Genomic DNA, 26,987 nt, shown 5'->3' on the forward strand with positions numbered 1-26,987 from the left:
CACTCAGTAGAAGTCCCCTGCCCCTAGCAAGGTTGCTGGAAACTTAGTTCCAACTGTCCTGCCCTTGCAAACACAGTGGTGACTCAGCAGGCTAATCACCAAGGTAAAAAGGCTAAGATAATACCTATTGACAGTTTAGAACTGGCTTGATTGCTATATAATAAGCCACTTATATTTTTTTATTACTTTGCCCCTAATTATCTCCTCCCTATAATTTAGCAGGCTATTATAGACTGGGTTGTTTTCTAATTTTACCGAATGCACATCTTTCTATCCCTACCTGCATGTGGAAGTTTTGTGATCAGAAAACACTCCGTCCCATAAAAGGTATCACAGCATTGCCTTTTTGTGAATAGCTGGTTTCTTAGAAGATGCAGGTAGAATCTGATCTGTACCTAATGTGTGGCAGATATACTAAATATCATTTATACTTTTTTCATCATGATTCTATAAATTAAGCAAATCAAGTAAAGTACAGTTCTGCCCAGCTCATTTTTTAACCACTTGAGCTGATTTCCAGTTATTACCTGCACTGCCTGGAGATTTGAGTGAATATTTGGGGTGACTATGGTGGCAAAGTTGACCGTGAACCAATCAACAATGGTCCAGTCATTTGGTACATGGCTTTAGGTTAATAGTAGAAAGAAATAAGGATAAGCACTGACATTCCACCTAAGTTTTGGACTAACAAGCCACATTTATCTATTTAAATTTAAGTGTGCAGAAATAAAATTAAATTTAAAATTTAATTACTCAAGCATACTAGAGGCATTTCAGCTGTTAAATAGCACTTAAAATTTAAATAGGTAGAAAACTAAAATTAAGATTCGTTAGTCTTATTTGCCACATTTCAGACGTTTCTATATGACTCTTGCCTACCATATTGTACAACTAAGAGAAGGGGTCCATCATTGGAGAAAGTCCTATTGGACAGAAGTGATCCAGACACCGTACTAGTAAAGGAGGGAATAAAACAAGTCAAATAATGTCCTGACTCTCCAGGAAATTACTTTAAGTAGAATTCACTAAAACATATTTAACAGATGAGTCCCCGGAGAATATTGAAAAGTGTGTTATTCATTGAATTAATGTAAAATATTTATTTTTAAAAAGACCAGATAATCTGGATCTGAACATATCCTCTGGTTAGTTACGTAAAGTTCCTTAAATATTTTTCAAGTTAAAAAAGAAAAAGAAAGGATCTTTCAAATCACGAAGATGAAGGACAAAGATCACGTGTTGCTCGAGTTAAGTAGTGGGACAGCATAAGTTCAGTTTCCCTCAGTTTCTGCTCTCTCACAGTTATTCTCGTTTCTTTTAAGCACCAAGCATAATTCAGGCTTCTTCCAGTGGTATCACCAAACATCCAGAGGAGCTGTCTGCTTGATGAGAAATAGAAAGTAAAAAAAGCTAATGCACTTGAAACCTGTGTTATTTCATTAACCAATGTCACCCCAATAAATTCAATATTTTTTAAAAGAAAGGAAAAAAAAAACTATTTCTCACTGATAACAGGTAGTACAAAGAAAGAGGATATGTAAGTGTCATAATAATGGGAAGTTTTCAGGAAATATGGCTCTCTAGCCAGGGATATAGAGGTACCCATAGCAGTTTTGTTTGGGGCTTAAATGCCTACTTTGATTATACCCTATAAAAATGAAAGTAGGCTGCTTGCTAAACTGAATTAGATCGAAAGAGAGCTTGAGCATCTTCAGGGATATTACCATCCAGCGCGGGCAGCCGAGTCAAACTCTTCTCCAAAGACAAAACAGCTGAGCTGAGCCTTCCTGGGGCACTCTCTCAGTTACATCTGATTTTACAGGAAGCTGGTGAAGGTGACTGATGAATAAAGACAGGAAGAGAATAGGGCATTTTGATCACATATATATTGATGCATTCTCTCATCATGAGAGCCCTTTTATACCTATGCAACAACCCATAGGCATTTACTGAACACCTACTAAGTGTCAAGGCTTCTATAAGCTGTTGGAGATAGAAAGTAATATAAGGTGGACAGGATAATGTCAAAGAAATTAGCAGTGAAATGTTTGATGAAAATGTATAGGGTAGATAAATTGTTCTGAATCATACTGTGGAATCAAATTGATTTTCTGTTTATTTTAACCTGAAGTTAGGAGTACATGGTCTTTATATGTTTTAGTATGAAATATGATACTGCATTTTTATGTTTCAGTATGTTTTACTATGAAATATGATGGTGTATTTTTAAACTATCACATCAAGAAATTTATAGTTGACTAACCTAATGTAATACCCCAAAAAAATTAAGTAAAACTCATGTCGTTATCTTATGGATTCTTTTAACTGCAGATTATATTCTGTATGCTGTAACGTAGTAAATCTCATGTGCTATACAAAAGGACAATAATGTGACTTTAATTATCGTCCTCTAACTTCAATGTTCCTGGATCATTATATTGTTTTAATAAAAGTATCATGTCTGTTTAGTAGGAAGATACCTAGGGAGATAAATGCATAATGTTCCCTATTCTATGAAAACTCTTCTCTCTCTCAACCCAATCTTCCCACCTTGGGAAAACCAGATCACATCTAATAAAGCAGTTGAGTTGGGTCAGAATTTCAGATTACAGAACACTTGACAGGTTCAGGGATTGCCCTGGGTTGAAATTGAAAGATTTTAATTTGATAATACACAATTACTGCTTCAGATCATAGTTCTTGAAATCTGAGTCCAGAGGTTGCCATCAATGTCTGAGAGGAAATGATAATAGGGTTTTTATCAACTATATGCCAAATGGTGGAACTCGTAGAACATGGTGACATGGTCAGTGCAGGTGACCTGTCCCTTACCACCTTACTTACACTCATAATCAGTGTTCCAGATCTTCCAAATGAGAGGAGAGTGAAAGGGGATTAACAACAATGACTCAGAAGTCAGGCTGCATTTGAATTCTGCCTCTTTCACTTACCTGCTAGCTGGGATAAGTTGGCTTTGCTAAATCACAGTGTTGTCCTATGTAAAATGGAGCTATCTTTCAGGGATGTTGGAAAGCCTAAGAGAAAATCTGTAAAATGGGACACAACAGTACACTCTGAACTGCTTATTCTGATGATTAAATGAGGTAATTACTGTAAAATACTTAGCGTATTCTCTGGTACATTATCAGCCCTCAATAAATACTAGCTCCTATAATTGTTCATTCCTCCATTGCTGGATTCTAATTATTTCTCATGCACTTGTGTTGTTCCTTAACACTGCAGGTAATTTATTCATTTCTGTCTCTGCGTTTTTCATGTGTTTGAAATTTTCTCCTTCTTTAGGCTATTTCATAAGGCTCTTCTATTTCTACTTTAAGATTTTATTTAAGATTTCTAAGAGCAGAAAGCCTACTTTGACTAATTCACCACATTGGTCAATATGTTAGTCTGCATAAGTTCACCTTTCACTTTCCAAATTTTGAACCTTATCTTGTCATTCATTCATTCATTCCACAAATATTCCTTGTTTCCCCAGTGGGCTATCCTATATTTCTCAGCACTGGGAACCTAGCAATAAATAAAGACAAAGTATTTATCCTCAAGGGGTTTATATTCTAGTGATAGAGAGGTACAATAAACAAAAATAAATGCTGCAGAAGAATATAGCAGCATAAGGGGATATGGAATGAGGAGGATAGAGGTGATTGTACAAGGGAAAATCAGGAAAGTCTTTATGAAGGAGGGGCATTTAAGGGGATCTCTAAGTGAATTTTGGAGGCATGCCTCAAAGATCTTGGGCAGAGACATTGCAGGCAGAGCAAATAGCAAGAGCCAAGACCCAGGAGATGGGGGAGGAGGAAGAGTGGAAACATGAGTGAGCAGGCAGCAGGGCCCAGCTGTGAAAAACCTCCAACCCATGCTAAGAAACATGGATTCATTTCTCCGCGTCTACACAGGAGGGGGCAGGGGCATCATCCAATGTTCATTTCTCAAATGGAAGCAAGGAGACTCCAGAGAAAGTGAATGTGGTTTAGTCAAGAGTTGTTCGTCGCTCAAGTTTTGGTGGGACTTGTGGAGGTATTGAGAACTGGTGGAATTCGGGAAACCTTTGGAAAATGGGGACTAGACTTGCTGCTGGATGTGGGGTGGGAGAAAAGACAAGGGCCATATTTACTCCTTGATTTTAGGCCTCAGAAACTGAGTGAATTGTGGGATCATTGTTGGGGTCAGACACTGAGTAAGGAGCTGTCTGGGAGGGTGTGTGGTGAGGGAGGGGAGTGCTATAGGGGATAAATCAATTATTCCTTTTATTTTTTTACTTTAGATTAAAGTATTAAATAGATTCAGGTTTTATTTATTTAGTGAGACAATGAGCTCACATAAGGTGCCCAATATTTTGAATATAAAACTAAAAGCAAATGCCACAAACTGCTAGGCCATGGCCAATGCAATGCACCTTTCAGCTTCTAATAGTGTCAAACTGAGCGGTTGTTGGAAAACATGGGCAAATTTCTATGTTGTAAACTGTAGAACATCTGTACCCTCTATGCCCCTCAGGCATGCATGGCAGGGATATGCGCAGTGCCATACACAGAAGACACTCAAAGGTGTCTTCATCACAGAGCAGTTACCTTCTTAGAAAGCCTGCAGCAGGCCAGTGACATGTAATGTGATGTGGCTAACACCACAGAAAGGAGAATTGATTAAAGGAGGCCTCAGATCTGCAGCCCAGTCTTCCAGCTGCCAAGATTTTCCAATGAACCATTCCAAAATGGGCAAGGTAGTGCCAAGATAAGTATCAGCTCAGATCAGCTTGTTTTCCAGTATGTACTTTGCCTGTGTTCATTAAACAGGAGACTGGGTTCAATGGGATGTCTGTGCAGGGATGATCCAGAGTAGGAATCACTTTATGGCTCTGAGATGCATCAGAATTTTACTGGCAGAAGCCTAGTTCAGGCTTAAGCAAAGGCTGCAGAATTAAGGAAGAGTTTGCCTTTGGAGTCATAACATCCCTTTTCACTACCCTTTTCCCCATCTTGTGGTCTTATATCCTCCATTAACTCAGGACACCCAGAAGCCAAAATGATATCTGAAAAATAATGTTGAATCCACACATACTTTTGTGATTGTTGATTCAAGTCACTGAATTTGAAAAGGAATAAACTTGGAATTCAGAGAGGTTAAGGCAAATCATAGGATGGGTTAGTTCATGGTTGGGAACCGCAGGCCTATGTCTAGTGTCCTAATTCAGAGTTGTTTATATGTCTCATCCACTGTTTTAATAAAGACACCTATCATATTGGGTTTAATGCTAATCCAATATGACTTCATCTTAGTTTATTAAAGGCAAAGATCTTTCTGAGTACATAGAATTTTTTTTGGGGGGGTGGGTACACTATTCAAACTAGTACATATACTACCCTACCAATCAGACATATTGTTAAAGTAAGATGATAAGTAATCATATTGAGGCAAACTATAAAATTTAAAAATAATGATAAAAATAAATATTTACTTTTTATTATGAAGCTAACTTTTTCATTTTAAAATAATTTCAGTAATTGTTGCTGAAGCAGAGAAATATTAAGAAACATCCCTAAAGTCCTTAAAAATCATATTTTATATGTTTCTATCTTTTTCCTTTTTGAGATTCTAATGCCGGCTTGTAGGCTGTGGGACGGAGCACTTTCTGAATATTAAGGGCTGCACACTGCTCAGGTGACCCTCAGGGAACCAAGGAGTCCAAGGAATCATTTGAATAACAGAGTTTGCAGAAGCTCAGTGAGAGCTCTTACTGACACCGACCACACGCTCCGATTTTTACTGTTTGACCTTCGGTTGATAAAAACCCCATAATCACTTCCTCCCAGACATTGATGGCAACACCTTGACTCTGATTTTAACAGCTACAACCTGAAGCAGTAATTGTGTGGCATCACCTTAAACTCTTTCAACTTCAGCCATAGCAATCCCCTGCACCTGTCTAATATCCTGGGAGCAAGAAATATGGCTCAACCCAACTCCTACCTTAGATGTGACAAAATTAAATGGGACGGAGATAATAGTGTGAGAGTGGGGATTCCAACCTAGCATAACATTTCTACCACAATGCTGAAGTGTGACAAAGTGTGTGTGTGTGTGTGTGCACGCACGCACACGTGTATGTTCAAACTAAGATTAGCCTTGATTATTTCAGGAAAATGGAAAAATAATTAGTTGAAAGTTAACTGCCTTTTAACAATTCTTTAATAAGTTAAAATTCTTTAGTAAGTTAAAATACTTATTAGGTAAGAAAGTATAGCCATGCCAGGGTAAGGTTTAAAAAATCCCAACATTATTGAGCTTCAGCCAGTCTGAGTGAGTTGTGCTAACTGTTGTGCTAAGGAACATGCTAGACACATAACTTGAACTCCTTGTTATAAATCACTTACTTGATCTTAACCCTCAGTCTACTGTGTTGATTCAAAGCCCTCTCCTACTACCTAATAATAATTATTACTTCCATTTTGGGGAGGTGGGGGGCGGGAAATTGACTGATAGTTCAGTTTAAGCTCTTCTCAAAAATGTTTAGGACTCCCAGAGAAAATTGATGCTATTTCTAGTGGGGTGTTTTATCATTTAATATAATATTTAACCACAAATAACAATGTAATAATAGATTTAACATATCACTGACTTAGATTATGCCAACATCTTGCTAATTTTACCACTTTGAATATGGTTTGTTCTATCTCTTCTTTATAATTTAATGTTCTTACAGTAATTTTGAATTACACTAACTTTAGAAATATTGAATTTTCCTCTAATCTAATTGAAGAATTCTTAAATTTTCCTGGTAGCATTGCCTATAGATGTAATGTTTGGTATTGAGCACTTGAAATATGTCTTGCCCAAATTGAGGTGCGCTGTTAGTGTAAAATCTACACTGGATATGAAAGGCTAAGTGTAAAATATTACATTAACAAATAAGCAAAGAAAGAAAAGATTCATGGACACAGACAACAGTATGGTGATTGCCAGAGGGAAGGAGGAATGGGGGGAAGTACAAGGGGATAAAAGGCAAATAACAGTGATGATAGGAGACTGACTTAGGGTGGTGAATATACACTAAAATATACAGCTGATATACTATTATTCTAGAATTGTATACCTGAAATCCACATAATTTATTAACCAATGTCACCCCAATAAATTTAATTAAAATTTTTTTACATTGATTGTGTTTTGAAGAGATGACATTTTAGATATATTTGGTTAAATATATGTTATTAAAATTAAATTTATTTAATTTTTACTTTTTTAATGTGGCTACTAGAAATTTTAAAGTACATATGAATGTTATGTCGCTCACCAATATTTATATTGACAGTGATGATTTAATGTATACCCTTATGTCTTATACCCAACTAGAAGGCAGTCAAGAAGACATTAAAAATATCAGATGTTGCTAATATGATATCAAATTGATATTGCCAATTGAATATTGAGATTCAGAGTTGCTGAAATAGAGTAAATAAATTTATCTGCAAGAATTATCAAATATATTTATATTTAACAATTAATTTATTTTACTGCAGATTTACCCAACATCAATACCAATAGCCTTTGAACACCAAATACATCTTTTTTCCTAGTGGTCTGACAATTTATAGCACCAATAAAAATAAAAGCAGAACAGCCCTAGCTGGTTTGGCTCAGTAGATAGAGAGTCAGCCTGCAGACTGAAGGGTCTCAGGTTCAATTCCAGTCAAGGGCACATGCCTGGGTGTGGGCTTAGTCCCCAGTAGGGGCCATGCAAGAGGCAGCTGATCAACAATTCTCTCCCATCATTGATGTGTGTGTCTCTCTCCCTTTCTCTTCTTCTCTAAAATCAATAAAAATATATTTTAAAAAAATAAAAACAGGACAGATGGAGTTAAGGACTGAAAGGATTCTTTGGATGCAGAGCCGCACACCAGTGTCCCTGTGTTCAGATTTACTTAAAGTCATTGTCCAACTTCCCTGAGATGATTAACTGCTGAAGTCTATTTGTCTTCCTGCTGCTATCTCTGAACAAGCCTAAATCTTCCATGTGGTTAATAAACTTCTTATCTTTTGAATACTGAAAATAAAATAAACTTAATCCTCAGGGTAGTTCAGTCGAGAGCCAGGGAGCCTTTTAGATGTTTCTCAGAGATAGAGGACAGCTAGGTTTTCTGCCCCGTGCGATTATCAATCTTCCCCATGCGCGCATGTATGTGTAAGGGTGTTAAAGGTGCTTCTCGGTGATAAATGTCAGTGGCATCGCACGGTGAATATTAATTTCAATGTTGTCAAGGTCAGATGTGTGCCCAGGTTCATTGTCCCTGGAATTTTTATTGCAGCCACTGCTACGGAAGGTTTTTTTTTTTAATCTTGGGCCTCTTTTTCAGGCATCAAGAGCAAAAGGGAGCATAATTCTTCAACATCCATGCACAATGCTCTGACGAAAAGTGCCTTAGCACAGTCTTCTCTGTCCATTGGGACAATTATTTCTACTAAGACCAAAATGTGGGTTTAGAGGAGCTAAGTTAGGTGGGAAGAGAAAAAAATAGATGATCACAAAATCTGGAGACTAGCTGATGTCCCTGAAAAGCCGCTGGCTGTATATGGAAAATGAAAGAAAAGAATTGCAGGAGACTGTAAATTTTAAGAGAGGTTTCCTTGCTTCTCTGGTCAATTCTCACAAGGCCTCGCACCATGTAGAAATTAGTTAATATGTATTGAGCATTTACATAGTGCCAGATGTCATTTGTCAAATATTTATCATTAATCTCCACAACAAACCCATGAGATAGATACTGATATTAACCTCATTTTTAAGATAAGAAAAACGTAAACTCAAAGGTATTTAGTAGCTTGACCCCAGCCATATAGCCTGCACGAGGACGGTTCTAGATTTGAACCGAGGGTCTCTGATTGTGGAGGCCACACTCCGGATTGTTAGTGTCTGTCTCCAAAACTTTATTAGTTGGCATCACTTGGCATTGCCTGCATCAGAGTAGCCCAGACCTCTGACTTGGAGAATAGAGTTCTCAATTTCTTCCTTAACTTGTAGTCCCTCCCCCCAAGAGCCAGTTTATCCAAGGCAGTTTCTTATCCCTTGAAGCCTAGAAATAGAAAAACAATAATTTTCTTTCCCAAAGAGAGGGTATCTTTTAAGGTAGGATCTTTCTGTCATTATGTAGACAAACCTACTCACTTGACTGTCTGAAAGAGATGGCTGCTTTCTTCTCCTCTGATAAATGGCTGCAGAACTCTTTTATAAAAGCAGTCTCTACATGCCATTTTATTGCTCTATTAAAACTACCAACATCATATATTGATTCTTCCCACACTGGCCATAAGACAAGCCTACGTGAGAGAGGTTGCTGGGATAAAGTTACATCATCACCATGGGGAACACTGAGTTTGCTGAAGACTGTTTCTGTGATGCATATCACAGAGAAGTGATATTTTTGTGTACAGAAAGACCACCCTGAAGGATATACAAGTCTCAAATAAGTGTGAAGTACGTGAAAGGCCTGCCCCTCCCTGGGATTCGCTGCTTAGGCTCTTCCATAGGAATAAACTTAAATGTCTGGTCTGGATAACAACAAAAGTAACCCTGCAGAGAATTTATGAGGAGGTTAGAAGGCTTAACTTATATCTGGTATTATGACACACCAGGCAGATCCTGGCTCTTTTATCAGGTACGCTGTTGGCCATTTATGGTTTGTAAACGTAATCCAGGTCAGGACCACGCCCTACGCATGTATGGAATTCTGTGCTTCCCATTTGCCTTGTACATGCATCACCTCCTCATGTTCTTCTAGCAACCTCGAGAACCAAGAAGAACAAATACTCTTTCCTTCCATTGTCTGATGAGGGAACCAAACTGTGGAAAAGTGTAAGGGGCTCGAGTTCAGGAAACAGTAATATCAACCACCACGTTACTTGGAACACTTTACTTCCTATGTAGCCTCCTATGATCCTTATAATGGCCCTGTTATGTAAATGAAAATGATGTGCAGAGTGTTTAAGTAATTTGGCCCAAGGATACGCTATTATTAGAGAAGAGTTTTTGTGGGGGTTTTTAAATCCACACACCACATTTCCCTAAAATTGGTAGGACATTATTTGATTTTTTTTTTGATAATGCTAACAAAGTAGAAAAGAAAGTGAATTAATAATTCCATGCTTGTGAGTTTTTTTCCCCAATATAACATTAATTGTGCCATTAAATACTTCAGATGATAAAGTATTTAAGTACAAATACATTTTACTTAAATACTTTATCATCTGAAGCTTTCCCCAAACTGGTTTTTCTCTCCATTTGCCAACTTGTTAAGTTCTGTTCCAGAAAGGCTAAGGTCAAGGCCATTACCCATCAGTCTCATGCACACCCATGTGTCCTGACTCACTAGATTCTCCCTTCACACCTGAACTCACCTGTCCTTCCTTTGCCCACACTGCAATTCTCTAACTTTTTGAGCCACAATTGTTATATAGCATTATATGAATTTCAGGTTCTCAACATAATGCTTCAATATGTGTATACTCTGCAAAATGACCACCACAGTGAGTCTAGTTACCATCTGTCACCATACAAACTTAGACATTTCTTTTCCTTGTGATAGAACCTTTAAGATGAACTCTCTTGGTGACTTTCAAATATGCAAGATAGTGTTAATATAGTCACCATGTTATATATTCCATCCAGATGACAATTATTTTATAACTGAAAGTTTGTACCTCTTTTTTTTTAAAGATATATTTTATTGATTTTTTACAGAGAGGAAATGAGAGGGATAGAGACTTAGAAACATCGATGAGAGAGAAACATCGATCAGCTGTCTCCTGCACACCCCCCCACTGGGGATGTGCCTGCAACCAAGGTACATGCCCTTGACCAGAATTGAACCTGGGACCCTTCAGTCCACAGGCAGACGCTCTATCCACTGAGCCAAACCGGTTACAGCAAGTTTGCACCTCTTGATCCCTTTACCCCAGTGGTCAGCAAACTCATTAGTCAACAGAGCCAAATATCAACAGTACAACAATTGAAATTTCTTTTGAAAGCCAAATTTTTTAAACTTAAACTTCTTCTAATGCCACTTCTTCAAAATAGACTCGCCCAGGCTGTGGTATTTTGTGGAAGAGCCACACTCAAGGGGCCAAAGAGCCGCATGTGGCTCGCGAACCGCAGTTTGCCTACCACGGCTTTACCCATTTTGCCCACCTCTCAATTCCCCTCCCCTCTGGCAGCCATAATAAAATATTTCATAGTACTGGAAATAGCATTATATGCTAAACATATAAAAAGGATGATCATTTTTTAAAATCTGCTTATACTTTTATCTAAAAATTTAAACATAATGGAAAGTAGCCAAACCCAAGCTATTCTGGGGAGAAAATTTTTAAAATGAAAACTGTCAGTACCATTCATTAGGTTTATACGACATCAAACTGCCTTTAGTAATATGGAAACTTAAGCACATTTGGCTGAAACTTTAAATTTTTAGCTCCATTGTTTGATATTTCTTAGGCAATTTTTCTAGATCATAAAAACAATTGCTTTTGTCATTACTTAGAAGTCTCCAGTTTAGATAGTTTGAGACCTCAATTATACAGTCAGAAATGTACTTTACCCATTCTACATTTCTAGGCAGTGCCTGTGTGTTCTAAAGTGCAATTAAAAGAACTCTCCATGCTTTGCCAAGACTATTACTACTTGGCTATGTTAGTGAAAAATCTGAGGAACCACATGGAAAAGACCTTATTTTGAAGTCAATTCTTGTAAACACTTTTTTTTTTTTATCAAACTGCTTCGAGTTCTAGGATGAATCACAAGAAGACTACTTTCAATACTATTTCTTCAAAGAGGATTGTTAAAGTTTTTCTTACTGTGCTGTCAAAAATATCCATCACTCAATGTATGAGCATATATGCAGATGTGTGTCTATATAAATAATATGTAAGTTAGGTCATTTATATCACAAACATTTTATATATGTGTATAGATTTATGGGTATATCTATGCAGACAAAAGCACATAATGACACAGCTGATTATATTGTGAGTTAGCAGATAGCACCTCTTAAAACCCAAAATAAAATTATTAGGCAATAACTGCTTCCTCCAATCAAATCTTGTCATATTTATGTGGTTTTGTAACAGAAATCGTACCCCATAGTTTGTGCTTCTTCTTGCCAAATTACTGTCATATCTCTAACAACCTATAGTTCAGTCAAGAGGGGGTTTCATTATGTTAATAATTACATTGCCTGCAGGCTTTTGATGTTGCATTCCCCATACAGAATAGAAAAAGATTTCATAGAAATATCATTAAAGCTGTTAACTACAGGAGGAAAAAATCAAAGAGGCAATCAAAGCATGCACTTTATTATCAATAAATGCAAATAGTTTCAGCAACGCCTCACATTGGAAGCAGATTCAGTGAGGAGATCAGTGGCAATGGAAGCTGCTGCTTAAATAAGAGAGCTTCATGGTGTAAATCTACTTGGATCTCCACAGATAATTACTTAGGTCCCTGGCTATCTAGTTTTTTCAAGTGGACTCAAGAACCTTTTTTAAGTTAACAAATGCAAAAGGACGTGGACTCATCCTCAGAATTCTGATCGGAATTGAAGACCTCTGAATTATAGGTCATCATTTGAATGACAACCCATGAGATATATATTTTTAAATGCACTGATACTAAAGTAGTTCTTAAAACAAAGGATTTGGTGACTGTTAAATTGATGATTTAGGAACAGTAGGACACATTATACTGCACAGTCATTTAGAAAAGACTTTAAATATTCAAATGTTCAACTACACATTCTCTGACACTAACATTTGTCTTCATTTCAGACTTCCAGCTGAGAAACATCAGCATAATGGTGAAAAGACATCAGCCTTATGTAGTATTATGAAGACAGTGGCATATCTTGATCCTTCTAAAGCTTTTTCTATGAAAATCTTATATTCACATTCTTATTTGAAAGGGATTATTTAAACTCCCAAGATATTTTTAGAACTATATATTTGATAAATCATAATTTAGGTTTTAGTCTGATTTATACAAATATCACATTACAGTACAGAAAAGTCAGAAAGGTAGATGGATAAATATACATTGAAATAGAAACAGAGCAAGAGAAAGGAAAAATGGGTATTAATTAATATATGCTATGTGATTTCTTAATAATCAGAAGGCCTAACATCTTATAAAACCTAAAATATTTAGTGATTTAAAACAGATGAATTCAGATGTCTTTGACCATAATTTGTAAAATGAAATATAAAAATCTATTCACATACATTTCAGTTTTTTAAACCAAGAGCATTTTATTAAAAGTTGAAGCTGTCTCTTTAAAGTGAAATTATTACTATATTTCTATCATGAAGTAATTTACAATCAGTACAAGTGATTTGATAATAAGCACCAGTTTTCAAAACTAAAATAAAACAGAGATATTATCTAATACATTGGGAGCTAACATTTGAAGAACGATGGGAACTATGGACCCTACACCTCCAAAAATACACATATTACATTCTCAAAAACGTTTATACAATTTCAGAGGGTCCATGGACTCGTTGATGTTAAGGACTGGTTCCTATAAGTAGATTAGGAACAAGAAACCATACTTCTGACTCTAATCATAATCAATTAGAACTCATTAAACAATGATATATTCTCTCTCTCTCTCTCTCTCTCTCTCTCTCTCTCTCTCCCTCTCTTTCCTCACACACACATCTTGTCTTCAGCATGACTATGTCTGATAACTCTTACTTTAATAAAAATTCAGCTAACGTTTATATGCCATTTTAGAGATTAATATGCAATAAGATCTCATTATAAAGTACTCTGATATATTATAAATTTATATATAGTCAGAAATTACTGTTCCCCTTGCAAATAGTGACATGTAATACATCTCATTTACTTTGGCATATTTAATTTTTTCTTAGGTACAGGTATTATAATGACTTTCTACTGAAACGCAATATTGAAATTTAAAAAGGTGGTTGGTTAGGCTGACATTGATTGATGAGTTACTTGCATGGATTATGCATCTATTCTGAAATCTTTCCATTCTTTGAAGAAATAGGTAACCTGAATAGAGATGGAGAGAAATTAGATGCAGTTTGCCACAAAATTATTGTCCAAAGGAAGGGATCAGTGGTGATTATTAAAGACATCTTGGAAATGATGAGTAGTTAAGCCCATTACCTTTCTTGACTGACATACTAAGATGTGATGAAATGGAAGGCAGAAGCCGTTAACTGTATTGATTTCACATCTAATTTCCATTGTTGAACATTTTTGTCTCTCTTTTTCTCTTTCTCTCTTTCTAATGTGCATATAATAAATCAGATGTAAAGCCATATAAGTTATTCTTAAGTATACTTTATGATATGAATCTGAATAAGAAAGTATAGTCATGTATATATACATACACAAACATACCTCCACAATGAACATAAAACACAATATATTAACTACAAACCTACTTTAAAGCTATAAATCAAAGGGAAACTGTTAGGAAATGTATGAGTTTGAATTTATAGTACTATTGTGAAGAAGAGTAAGCATTTAATAGTTTATGCGAAAAATAGTCTTGGTACTAGCCATGAATGCTGTGAGGAAGAATATCTCACAGGCAGGCAGTATTTGGGTCTGGATAAAATAAATAATTATATAGATGATAAAAATATGATTTGATGGTGATTCTTTGATGTCTTGATGTTTATATTCACTCAGAACAGCATAGGTTATTATATTTTCATTTTATTTTATAACAAAAAGTTAAAGTAGGAAATAATTTAGTAGTAAAAGGCAGTCTTTTCTCAGAAAAAGATCATTGGAACATTGGAACAGCAAATAGAATGTTATGTGGATGGAAACTGGTGAAAATACATACAGTTGTTTGAAAGTACTTAAACTGAATGCCCTTTTTTAATTCAGATGTCTATATATTCTGCTTGAAATTCTGGAAACCTAGGCACACGTTTTTTCCTGATAGTATCTAATGACCACTCAGAGAGGAGACTAAGTCAGTGGATTAAGAGGTGATCAGAGTAGGCACTACCAGTGTGAACTGAATCCAAATGATAGTACTTACTGCCTGGTGTTTTCCCATCAGTGACCAAGCTACATGTGCACATAAAGAAATTACACTGTGTGCAGAGTGCACACAGGCTCCATGCACATGACAAACACGGACGTACATACCAACTTCAGGTCTCACCAGGTGTGTTGAGGAAACACTGTTTTCTGATCACTTGCAGTGACAATGCTGAATAAACCACATCAAATGAGTTAGACTACACAGTTTATTTTAGGCTTGTGATTTACGGTAACCTTTGGGAACTGTATGGAAAGCTGTTCATTTGACTACATCTATTAAATACTGTCTGTATACCTAGCATTGTGCCTATCCCTGCGGAGAAGAGAATTGCTCTTATTATTTGGGAAACTAAGTGGAGGTTTCTGACCATTCTCTGGACCAAGAGCCAAGACGCTAGCAGCCATGGCCGGGCTCAGCAGGGAGGAATCAGGCCTCATGTTTGTTCTTGTGGGGTTTTCCTTGAGCTGCAGATGTTCCTGTGGTCTCTTCTTCCCAGAGGCCTGATGGAAGTGGTTGTGAGGTTGGCATGTCTGATCCCCATGCCCCCAACTAGTCCTAGTTTAGCAGGCTGTGCATCCCTGGTTCCTACCATGCCAGGCAACCCTCTCAGCTTCTCAGGTGGCTTGTTCTTCAAAAATTCAAATCAATTTTAGTGGTTTTCCGTTACCCCCCTTTGCTCCAGTGGAGCAAATCAGCAGAATCTCCTCAAACATCCACTCCCCGCCCCTCCCTGCCCCATACACACACACCTTTCCATACACTCACTTCTCTCCTAGTCCTCCTGGGAAAGCTTCTACCCTGGGAAGCCTCCCTTGAATGTGTAACATCACACAGAAGGAATTAGGACCTTGGCGTTGGCCATGTTTAAACCTTAGTCTTTGTTCCCAGAATGAGCCATGCTAGTAGTAAGCAGTGTGCCTTCATGTTAGCCAATGGGCAGTGAGCAGGAACTCATTCAGTTAATACTTTTCATGTCACTGGGCTAAACAGATATGCTCTGTGAGCTTCCAAAACCCTGCACCCCTCACATTCACATGTGCCAGAGCAGGTCTCTCAGCTTCAGTTCTCCTCCTTTCTTTATCATCTACCTTCCTTAGGAGAATAGTGGACTCCAAGTCAGAAATGTTCCCTCATGAGCTGTTTGCTTTGTCTTTGTGAAATTATGGAAGCATCCAAATTGTTTAATTTTTCATATTGTTATTTCAAATATTGTACTTTGCAAATCCAGTTGAAAATGTCAGTGGGCAAGTTTTTAATTTGCTTTGGTTTGTTTTTCCCCCATGAAGCAAAATGCCTCCTTTGTTATAATCTAATTCTAATTGTATCACTATAAGCTTTGACACAAGGCAAGACTCCCTGTTGTTCAGTATTGTCTACCGAAGGCCCCTTTGTAGAAGAGGGGATTTTCCAGACAAATGATCCCTTCCTGGAAGAATAGCAGCATGGGGTGCTCTCCTACAATGTCTTTCAAAGTGCAACTGTTTGGGATCTAGAGGTCTATTTGTGGAAGAAAGGACGCATAAAGAAGAACGGGGAATGCAATAATGAACCATGTAGAGATGGCTTGAAATAGGAGGCGTCTCTGTAGAGTCATGAGAGATATACATAAGTATCTGTATATTTTAGTATATGTATGCATGTATGCATTTGTGTATGTATGTATATACACACACATATGTTTCCTGATTACTGAAAGGATCTAGAAGCAAGGACAACCGAACTGCAATGAGCAGTCTAACACCCTGACCTTTGTCTCGGATACCATTCCCCGAGAAAGGAACCAGAAATCTTTGGAGAAATGTGATTCCAGAGCCGGGGCAGGATCAAGATGGACCTATAATATATTATGCCAGGAAGAAAGGAAGTGCTCCTGTAAAGGATGGGGCATGTCATAGGACAGAAGATTCAAGGGGGCCCCACTGGCCAAATCTGGCACAATTCAAACACCCAAATAATTTAGTGCCGGGGCTGACCAGCAGACCCTGAGCAACGGATGAATAGATTCTTCTGATGCACGTTTCTGTGAAAGAGAAGGCTAAGGGGCTTGTTTGGCTTTAGGAACCAAAACAGCCCCGATTGCCTGCCTCCTTTAGCGTTTATTGACACAACAGCTTAAAGTAAAATTAACCTCTGGATACAATCAGCAGAGTAAGCATCCTTGAGAAAGCACGTGCTTCTACAAGGTCGGGACTAAAGACTAAACATAGAGATTCCAGCAAAACGCCCGGGGGATCAGACTTGTTTGGAAAAGTCAAGGTAGGGGCTGCCGCCTCCTACCTTTGTTTTAGTATATGTATGCACGTATGCATTTGTATATGTATGTATATGCACGCACATATGTTTCCTGATTGCTGTGAGGAGGATTCTCCGAAAGGTCCCCAACCTTTCGGAGAATCCTCCTCACAGACTTTCCAGCCAAGTCCTGTGCTTCCCCACAACTAAGAACAATAATGAATTGTAGACTATGATAAGGAACCCATGTTCCCGTAACAATAATAGATACATAAATAGAGAAAAATACGGGCTCTTGCTTATAATCGAATGCTGAGTGGCAAGTTGCTAATTCAGCAGAAGTGCTTGAACAGAAAAGTAATCACCCAGGTAAAGACTGATTCCATCAGAACCATGAGTAGATGCTGACTCTTAAGGGAAGCTGCTAAAGAACATGATATTTACCTGGTCCTGCTGTAGTCACCTCCCCACAGATTGCTTATTAGCTGAAAGTGGTGGAGCAGGGGTCAGAGTCGGGGTGGGAGTGGAGGGTGGGCAGTTAGTTCCACCATGGAGAAACCTGACGGCACCTTGACCAGGTACCCAACATTCACATCCGAGTGACTGAGAGAGGTCTTGTGCCTCTGGAGGTGATGCCCTGAGAAGGACAGACATCTCTTCATGTTTTATCTCCGGCCGGAATGTATAACCTAAATTCAACATGAAGAAACAAAGACAAATCCAAAATGAGAAACATTCTATTAATTAAAAAAAGACTATCGTCTGCAAACATATGAATGGCTTAAAGATAAAGAAAGGCTCTGTAACTGTTTCGGCTTAAAACAGACTAAAGAGACCGGCTGAGGAAAAGGTAGAGAAATGCTACATCTAGTAACAACATTGGGTCAGTTGGCACTATTGCAATACAGATGAAGATTAGATAAAAATATTGAATGAATATGAAATGCACTGAAATTAATAACTATATTATTCATGTTTACATTAGCTCTTAGGAAATATGCACTAAAATGAGCTAAGATGTGTACAACTTAATCTGAATAGAGAGATATAGATATATATTTTTTCTATCTATCAAATAATAGTCTCTCAATATGTATTTATATAGGTTATAGGTAGCATTTATCACTTACTACACATAAAATCTATATATAATAGGTGATAATGCAATCTATAAATATATATAGAAAGGAAGACTATATATGTATAGTGAGATAGATAATGATAAAACATATAGAGTAAAGTGTTAACAATGGGTATATCTGGATAAAGGGAATGTGGGTGTTCTTTGTAATACTCTCATTGTTAAAATTGTAGGTTTAAAATAATTTCTAAATACGTTTTTAAGAAGTTCTTAACGATCATTTTTAAAGGTGAAAAGAATACAATTGTCAGTAATAAGGGTTCTCAAGATTTGGCAACTAGTGGGAAAATATGTGAAAGTGACATAAAATGTGTGTTTCTGACATGAATATATTTATTTTCCCCAAATGAATGTGTGAGCAGTAATACCTTAAGGCGGTTAGATTTCATGGAACAAATTCTGAAAAATGATCCCAAGACATAGGTGCCAGGCAGATCTAAGAAAGGTATCATTAGATATGTCAGCCACGTTTCCATATGATAACTTGCTATGGAAGTTCAGACTCGCAAAACTGTAATATGGGTGTTTAATGTATAGCTGTCCAAAGCTAGGTGGTACCTAAGAACATACATGGCATGTTAAGTTAACATAGTTACACTTGCAGTGCTAAAACTTTATTTATTTTAGATTGTAATAGCATGGCTATTTTCCATTCACAATCCATACATGTTATACTTAGGTATATTTGCACAGATAAAATTAGGCACAAGGTCAAAATTTGCAGAGCTGGAATCTGAAGGATTTTCTTAACTCATTTTTTACCCAGACCTGATCTTATGCTAGACTATGGGTAGGCTTTAATAATTCTATTTGGTGTGAATATCATATGTTTTGTTGAAAATATATGATTTGATAACAGGGTACTACCACAGACCCAACCAGGGATCTTACATAAAACTCTGCATACCCACCATGTTAGCTTTCTAACATTTGAAAATTTCTGGATCTGAAAATACATCCGGACACAGTGTTTGCTTAAGTAAATGTAGACCTGTGCTGTCTAATTACTCTGATGCGGAAGTTACTTATCCTTGATTGAGTTAATAGTTATGAGAGAAAATGGAATACTAGAAAGTAAAATAGAAAATTAAATCCTACAATTGATATAAAGGACCCAGAATTGGGCAAGACCTTCAAATGCTGACTAAAGACAATGAGTGTGGTCAATTATCCATAGCCGTGCTGCCGACTGGCGTGATAAGTGGAACCAAGATGTCCAGGTATTCTCGTGGTAGTTTCTCTTTTCCCTCCACAGTCATGAGCAAGACACAGGCAAAGCCACACTGGCACAGTGGAACTTTTTCCACACTAAGAATTTCGATTAAGAACGCCATCTTTTCCTCCTATTATCCTAGTCGCTTATACTCCTTGACCAGTTTCTTCAACTGTAAAATGAAATAAGAAATGTAGATGAATATAAGTCCTCTTCTGAATATGAAAATGAGAAATAACTCTAAAATGTTACTACTGTGTGTTTTATGGTTTTATATTCTTATTTTGTATGGTTTTAAAGATACTACATGCTGCTATAATTTCCTCAAACCGTAAAAGATGTAATTCTGATTGTTTGAAGAAAGAGAACCCTCTTGTACTAATTCATTTCTCTTGTACACAGTGCAAGTTCCAGGGCCCGTAGAAAACCTGCAAGCTGTCTCTACCTCACCTACCTCAATTCTTATTACCTGGGAACCCCCTGCCTATGCAAATGGCCCAGTTCAAGGTTACAGATTGTTCTGCACTGAGGTGTCTACTGGGAAGGAACAGGTAGGCGAGGGAATGGGTCCCACTGCTGCCACCTGTTGTTTTGGCTCTAGGGCTGGAGAAATAGGTGCTTGTAAGCTCCTGATGTCTAGTCCAGTGTCCGGCATATTAATTAGCTGATCAGTTTTAAAGTACCTGTTACTTGAAATGCTAAGCAATTTAATTGAATTCTGGGGCTAAGAGAGGCCAATGGGTAATGAGATGAATCAGAAAGGATACCAGTGTTTTGTGTGAGTTTGTAGGTGCCCAGGCCAGTGGAACCACATTTGTATTAACCCATCTGGTCCCAGGAAGCATTTGTATTTTCAGTCCTTACCCTAAGGGAGGATTTATCTTCTCGTCAATGACATCACCCAAGTTGCTGTTTTCATTCTTATCTATTTGATGGTGTGTCTGTCTTCTCCCCATATCAGACTGTCACCTGTCACTTTTTTTTTTTTTCGGTCTACCTTACTACAGAAGTCTACCTGCCTCCTTCTTACATTTCCCCCAATCTGTGGTTAGTACAGACATCTGAAAATAAGCCAGTTGGATTTCAGATAAAGTAAGAGTGACTGAGTCATAGGGAGAATCACGAGACTCAGCAGTTCTCCTTTGTGACTGTATATGACTATTGATATTTTTCCATTGATTTTTAGAGAGAGTGGAAGGGAGAGAGAGAGAGAGACATTGATGTGAGAGAGACACATTGATTGGTTGCCTCCTGTACACACCCCGACCAGGGCTGGGGAACCTGCAACCGAGGTACATGCCCTTGACCGGAATCAAACCCAGGACCCTTCAGTCCACGGGCCGACGCTCTATCCACTGAGCAAAACTGGCTGGGGCTTATGACTATTGGGATGTTTACTTCCAGATTCTCAACTTCATGTGGGAGAAGTTGTATAGGCAAGTATGTAGTTACATGGGAAAGACAGAGAGGTGACCTTGGGACAGCCGAGTTCTTAGGTCATTGTGAAGTTTCCAAGCTTACTGTGGTCCTCCTGCTTCCCCATAAACTGCGTGATCGAGGTTTTTTCATTTAAAAACTGTTTTGCAGCAGTTTTATTCAGAAACAGTTCCAATTCCCAAGTCATGTTGTAAAATAAGAATCGCTAAGAGCCCCTCCCATGTAATCATTCACTCCACTTTTTGTGCTTGCCCTTTAGCTCCTAGTTTCATCTTCCTACTCTATCCACTTTTCTACATATTTTAGCTCTTCAATAATGCATATCACCAATCCATTTAAATAAATCCCAAAATGATGTTAGCCAAGATAGATGTGAGTGAGAGGATCCTAGCAGAGAGCTAAATAATGGGTCTTCGGGAGCAAACTGGCTGTGATTGCTCAGTGACCTTGACCTTCAGCACCTCATTTCTGCAGCTACAAAGGGCTGAAAGCAGCACCCAGCCTGCCTCACAGCATCAGGCAGACACAAACGGCGGCAAACTCTCTGTCAGTTTCAAGAGACAGGAGTCTGTTTCCGCAGGGAAGAAGGAAGTCTACTGTTTCCTGGGGAGCCATCCACTCAGGGTGCAGGAGCAGCGCTCTGTTCCCCTGAATGTAATGGCTGCCTCCTGCCTGTCAGGGCCTCGGTGTGGCCACTCTATTCAATGCATTAGGTGGTGTTAAACAGATTGGAACTTAATGACTGTACAAACAGCACGGTGCTGTTTTAACCAGGAGTCTGCAGAGAGGTCTGGGCTTCAGTGGGAGAGTGAGTGTCACAAGCAGATTTTACAACAATTCATTCTAAGGCCGGAGTGTAGTTTCGAGAGTAGGAGTCTAATATACAATTTACTGACTAAACAGAATGGCTGCCATTTCGGCTTCCGTGTGCCTCCTGAATAACAGTTGTTTTATGTCTCCAGAATATAGAGGTTGATGGACTGTCTTATAAGCTGGAAGGCCTGAAAAAATTCACAGAATATAGTCTTCGATTCCTAGCTTATAATCGCTATGGGCCAGGAGTCTCTACTGACGACATAACAGTGGTTACGCTTTCTGATGGTAAGTTATAGCCAGTAACACTTGACTCACATATTTGTCATGTCACTTTTTTATGTCACTATTTTATGTCATATTTCATGTCATGTTTACACATATTTTATGTCACTTTCACACTATAATCAAATAATATGGTGTCTATGTCAGAGATTTCATTTTCAAGGTTTCTCAACTAAAACTTGATGGGATATATTAGCATACATTAGAATTTTAGCTACTTCACTCAAACTTTTACAGTCAAATTTAAACTTTCATAAGTCAGGATGTCCTCATAGGTAATCTTCAAATGTGACTACTGCCTAGGAGCTCAAAATGATTTTTTTGCATTTTTCTCTATTTCTTTTACCACAAACACATTTGTACATGTATTTGGACTATATACATTGGCATGTTGCTTTTATTTCTCATTCTTAAAAAGGGTAGATGATCACAATTTTAATTGATGGAAATTCTACATATGTGCCTTCATTTGAAAGTATAGCATAAGGATTTAGGCCAAATAATCTAATATTGAAAGTATTAGAGCTGCATATAAAACATATACACTTAATTGTCCCATGCTAACAAATGAAAGATTACACATACCTTTTTAAATATAATAAAAGAGAGGAATAAAACTTCATAAAGAGGATAGACTGGACAAAACAGTAGTAGAGTAAAATATAAGTATAAGAAATGGATAATAATGAAAGGGGAAAGTAAATAAAAGTCAAAATAAAGGATAGCAGAGTATAGGATGTGGGATCAGTGAAAATTCGGGCAGGTGTAGAAATGCAGAGATGTGACCTCCATGAATATTAAAAAGGCAACAAGCTATTTCTTTTTCAACACTGGTTTCCATGTTGGTGCGTGTAATTCTATAAATTATTAATCTTTGAATTTAAAAAAAAAATGACTTTAGCTTGTGATTCCTTGACCAATCCACCATTCTTTAATCTGGGAAAGTATCTGGGCCTACATTTCACACAACATCAGTGGGATGAGGAAGGGCATCCATGTTATTAAGGGTAGTGCAACAATGACACATGAGTAAAACTCATTTGCAATTTCCATTTTTTTAAAACAGTTCTATGTGTGACACCTCTTCATTTTTAATGTAATTCTTATGCCCATCCAACTGATTCTGTTATTGAAGACAGAACAGAATATTTGTTGGCAGAATAAATTACTTCACAACTTGTAATTATAAAAATAAAAGAAAAACAAATGAAAATGAATATTTTGCATAATTTATGTAGATTTCATTCACACTCTGAACTGTAAGACTGTGGCCTTATTTTCCACTTAGGTTTTAAATGTCATAGTGAGAAAGATAGATTATCACTCATTAGTCCAAGAATTATCACTTAGAAATGTTAATGATAATGGAAATGTAGAAATTTGGGAGTTAGAAAATGCCTGTCACTATATCAAAGGATTTCATGATCCTTACCCAACAAGCATCACTGTGCAAGGGACCCCAATTTTTCTCTCTCAGATACATTTGACAGGAGAAAACAGGAACTTTATGACCCTCTTACGTGGGCTCCCTGAACATGTCTGCTTCATGTATGCAGTCCAGTCATGTTTCCAACAAAAAACCCTGCACTTTTGGCTTCCATTCCCTACCACCCAATCCCCTTCTCCCCACATCAGCGTGACGTCTTCTCCTCTATGGAGCTGTGCATGGTGAGGTCATGCATCATATAGATATGTATTTAATCGCATTTAGTAGTCACCTACTTCCCAGTCCCAGGCAAGCCCATTTCTCCTTGACTAAAAGGGAGATGTGAAAACTAAATGGGCTCATCCATGTAAACACCTAAAACATGAGCATGACATATATCAGTGATGGCGAACCTATGACACGCGTAGCCATTTCTGATGACACGCGGCCACATGCCGAGGATGAAACATTTGCTGCTCCTGAGGATGAAACATTTGCGACTACAGTCTTGGAGTTAGTTTTTTCCTCAAAGTGACACACTACCCGAGTTATGCTCAGTTTTTTGACGAAGTTTGACACACCAAGCTCAAAAGGTTGCCCATCACTGACATATATCTAAGTATTTACTAAATGTAATCTATGCCAATGTGTGTGTCCCTTTCTCGATTAATAGCAAAAATTACTATACAACAAATTCTCTACTTTCTTTCCTGACTAACTAAGGCAAGAATAGCCAGTGTGCTATCAATGGACAGTAAGAGAGATTTATATCACCAAAAAAAATAGACAAAATACATCAACACCATGGTATAAACCCACTTTTATGACTTGGTGGCTTTCAATCCCCAGTACAGAAAATAATATTGATACTTATCAAGTTGTAGTGGTTAAAAAAGAAGTGAATATAGGTATCCTTTCTCATATATATGTTTGGCTTTCTGGAAATGCTATTTTGAATCTTACATTAAAATGACATTTGAGGGTTACTACTACATATCAACGAACCAGTACCTAGAAGAAAATGTGTGGTAGTTTTAAGTAAATTTCTCCTTGCTCCAAAATTCATTCACCTATCATAAATCCATCTAGTGTTACTGAAATTATATTCTGAAATTAATTGTGAAAAAGTGAGTGTAACATGATTAGTTTTTGACATGTAAATATTACCATATCATATGGAATATAATCTTATTAACCAATGTCACCCCAATATATTTAATTAAATAAAAATAAAAACACAATACACCTACCAACTGACTAAAATTTTAAAAATTGAAAATCCCCAGTGTTGGTAAGGATATGAAGCACCTGGAACTTTGCTACATTCTTAGTAGGAGTGTAAATTAGTACAACTGTTTTGGTCAAGTTTATATCTATCGAAGCTTAGCATGTTTCACCCCCCCCCCACCTTGGGGTTTGCACTTTGCCAGTATTTCTACTCCTTGGTATATAATGAAGGAAATGAGTGCAATTGTCCAGCTAAAGACATGTGCAAGAATATCAGGCAGATTTAGTCTTATAGCCTCCAACTGGACTTAGTCCAAATATTACTTGTCAGTAGAGTGGAAAATATAAAACAGAATAGTCATATACTATATTGTAATACTATGGAGTAATAAAAAATAACAATAGCCCTAGCCAGTTTGACTCAGTGGATAGAGCAATGGCCTGTGGGTCAAAGAGTCCTGGGTTTGATTCCAGTCAATGGTATGTACCTCGGTTGCAGGCTCCTTCCCAACCCGGGCCCTGGTCAAGGCTCCTGCAGGAGGCAACCAATGGATGCAGTTATCTCACATCAGTATTTCCCTCTGTCTCTCCCTCTCTCTTCCACTTTATCTAAAAATCAATGGAAAAATATCCTCAAATGAGGATTAAAAATAAAAAATAAATAACAACAACAAACAAACAACAGAAACAAAAACTATTGCTCCATGCAACAACATGATAGAAACTGATAATGAGCAAAAGATGCAGCCTGACTTGTGTGCATGCATATGAGCCTATCCAACGGTTAAGTTCAACAGGGGGTTGGGGCATCCGTGGGGAGGGGTGTAGGATGGGAATGGGGGGATGAGGACAAATATGTGACACCTTAATCAATAAAGAAATTTAAAATAAAAAGATGCAGCCTGGATAAAAAAACAACAACTCTGCTTTCATTTTTAGTAAGCTCAACAACAAGCTAAACTAATGGTGGCGTTAGAAGTCAGAATAGTGGTGTGACTGGGAAGAGATACAAGTGAGCTTTCCAAGGGACTATATATGTTCTATTTCTTGATCTCAGTGGTGTTTAAATGGGAACACACAGACAACTTTATCAAGTCATACATTCAAGACTCGTGCATTTTACTATATATATGCTATAACTTAATCAAATAATTGTAAGACAAAAGCTTATAAAACCCTGAATATGAAAAATATTTTTAAATATCTTACAACTTTTCTCCAACACCTATTGGCTGAGTGTGCCTGATGTGTTGGACTCCTGTTGATACGGGGATGTAGTAGCAAAAGGGACAATTCTGATCCCTGTGGGGTTTATATTCTATATTCTATAAGAAAACTATAATATGAACTGAAACAAATTAAATAATAACATCTATTTTTTTAAATTATGAAATATATTTTAAAGGTACTTGTTGGTGTAACTCATAAAAAACAAGTGTCCAGTGAACAATTTATCACAAACTACATTAGTTATAGCCTTTATCAAACACTAAGACAAGTTCAAAATTAAAACAAAATAAGTGGTTACAATTCCCATCCTGTCCAGAAAGGCCCTGGAGCTAAGATTTAAGTAAGTACTCATTTGTTTATTTAATCATTGAGTTATTTGTTAGATGTCAGATTAGAGGATATAATAATTAATAATATGTATATCATACCATTCTGCTGATTATATTTCAGAAGCTAAAATCAAAGTATAGCATAAATTAAATTTGGGGTAAAACCTAAGTAACCTAGTAAAACATAGATATTGTCCATGTTTAAGTAAAAGAAGAGGGAGCATGACAAAAAATTATTGAAAATGCTAAGAGCATTTCTTCCCTGTGAAATTCACCTATTCATCCTGAAGAAGGAGAGGTACTTCTCATTTTACAGATTAATAGGTATTAAACATTTATTAACTGCTACTTCTATTTCTATGGTGGGACAGAGAGCTTTATTTTTTTATGATTCACCTAAGACATCTAGAATAGTGGCTGACGCAGAACAGCCGTTCAGGGAATGGTTGTCTTTGAATTCCTCACATGCTAGAATGTTTGCTTTTTGCTATAGTAAATATTCATGATACGTGTTGTGGAGAAAACTGTGTATGTTCTTCCTTATTTCAAGAATAGG

General features: G+C 37.2%; 1 protein-coding gene across 1 annotated transcript in view; it reads left to right on the plus strand.

Annotated features, from left to right (window-relative positions):
• Positions 1–26,987, plus strand: part of DCC (DCC netrin 1 receptor) — a 566,817-nt gene that overhangs the window by 326,984 nt on the left and 212,846 nt on the right. The window contains exons 10-11 of the mRNA XM_054723604.1: positions 20,087–20,235; positions 22,084–22,222. Coding sequence (XP_054579579.1) covers positions 20,087–20,235; positions 22,084–22,222 — 288 coding nt within the window. The remainder of the gene's footprint in view (positions 1–20,086; positions 20,236–22,083; positions 22,223–26,987) is intronic.

This window comes from Eptesicus fuscus, chromosome 12, assembly GCF_027574615.1.
Source record: "Eptesicus fuscus isolate TK198812 chromosome 12, DD_ASM_mEF_20220401, whole genome shotgun sequence".
NCBI classification, from domain to species: Eukaryota; Metazoa; Chordata; class Mammalia; order Chiroptera; family Vespertilionidae; genus Eptesicus; species Eptesicus fuscus.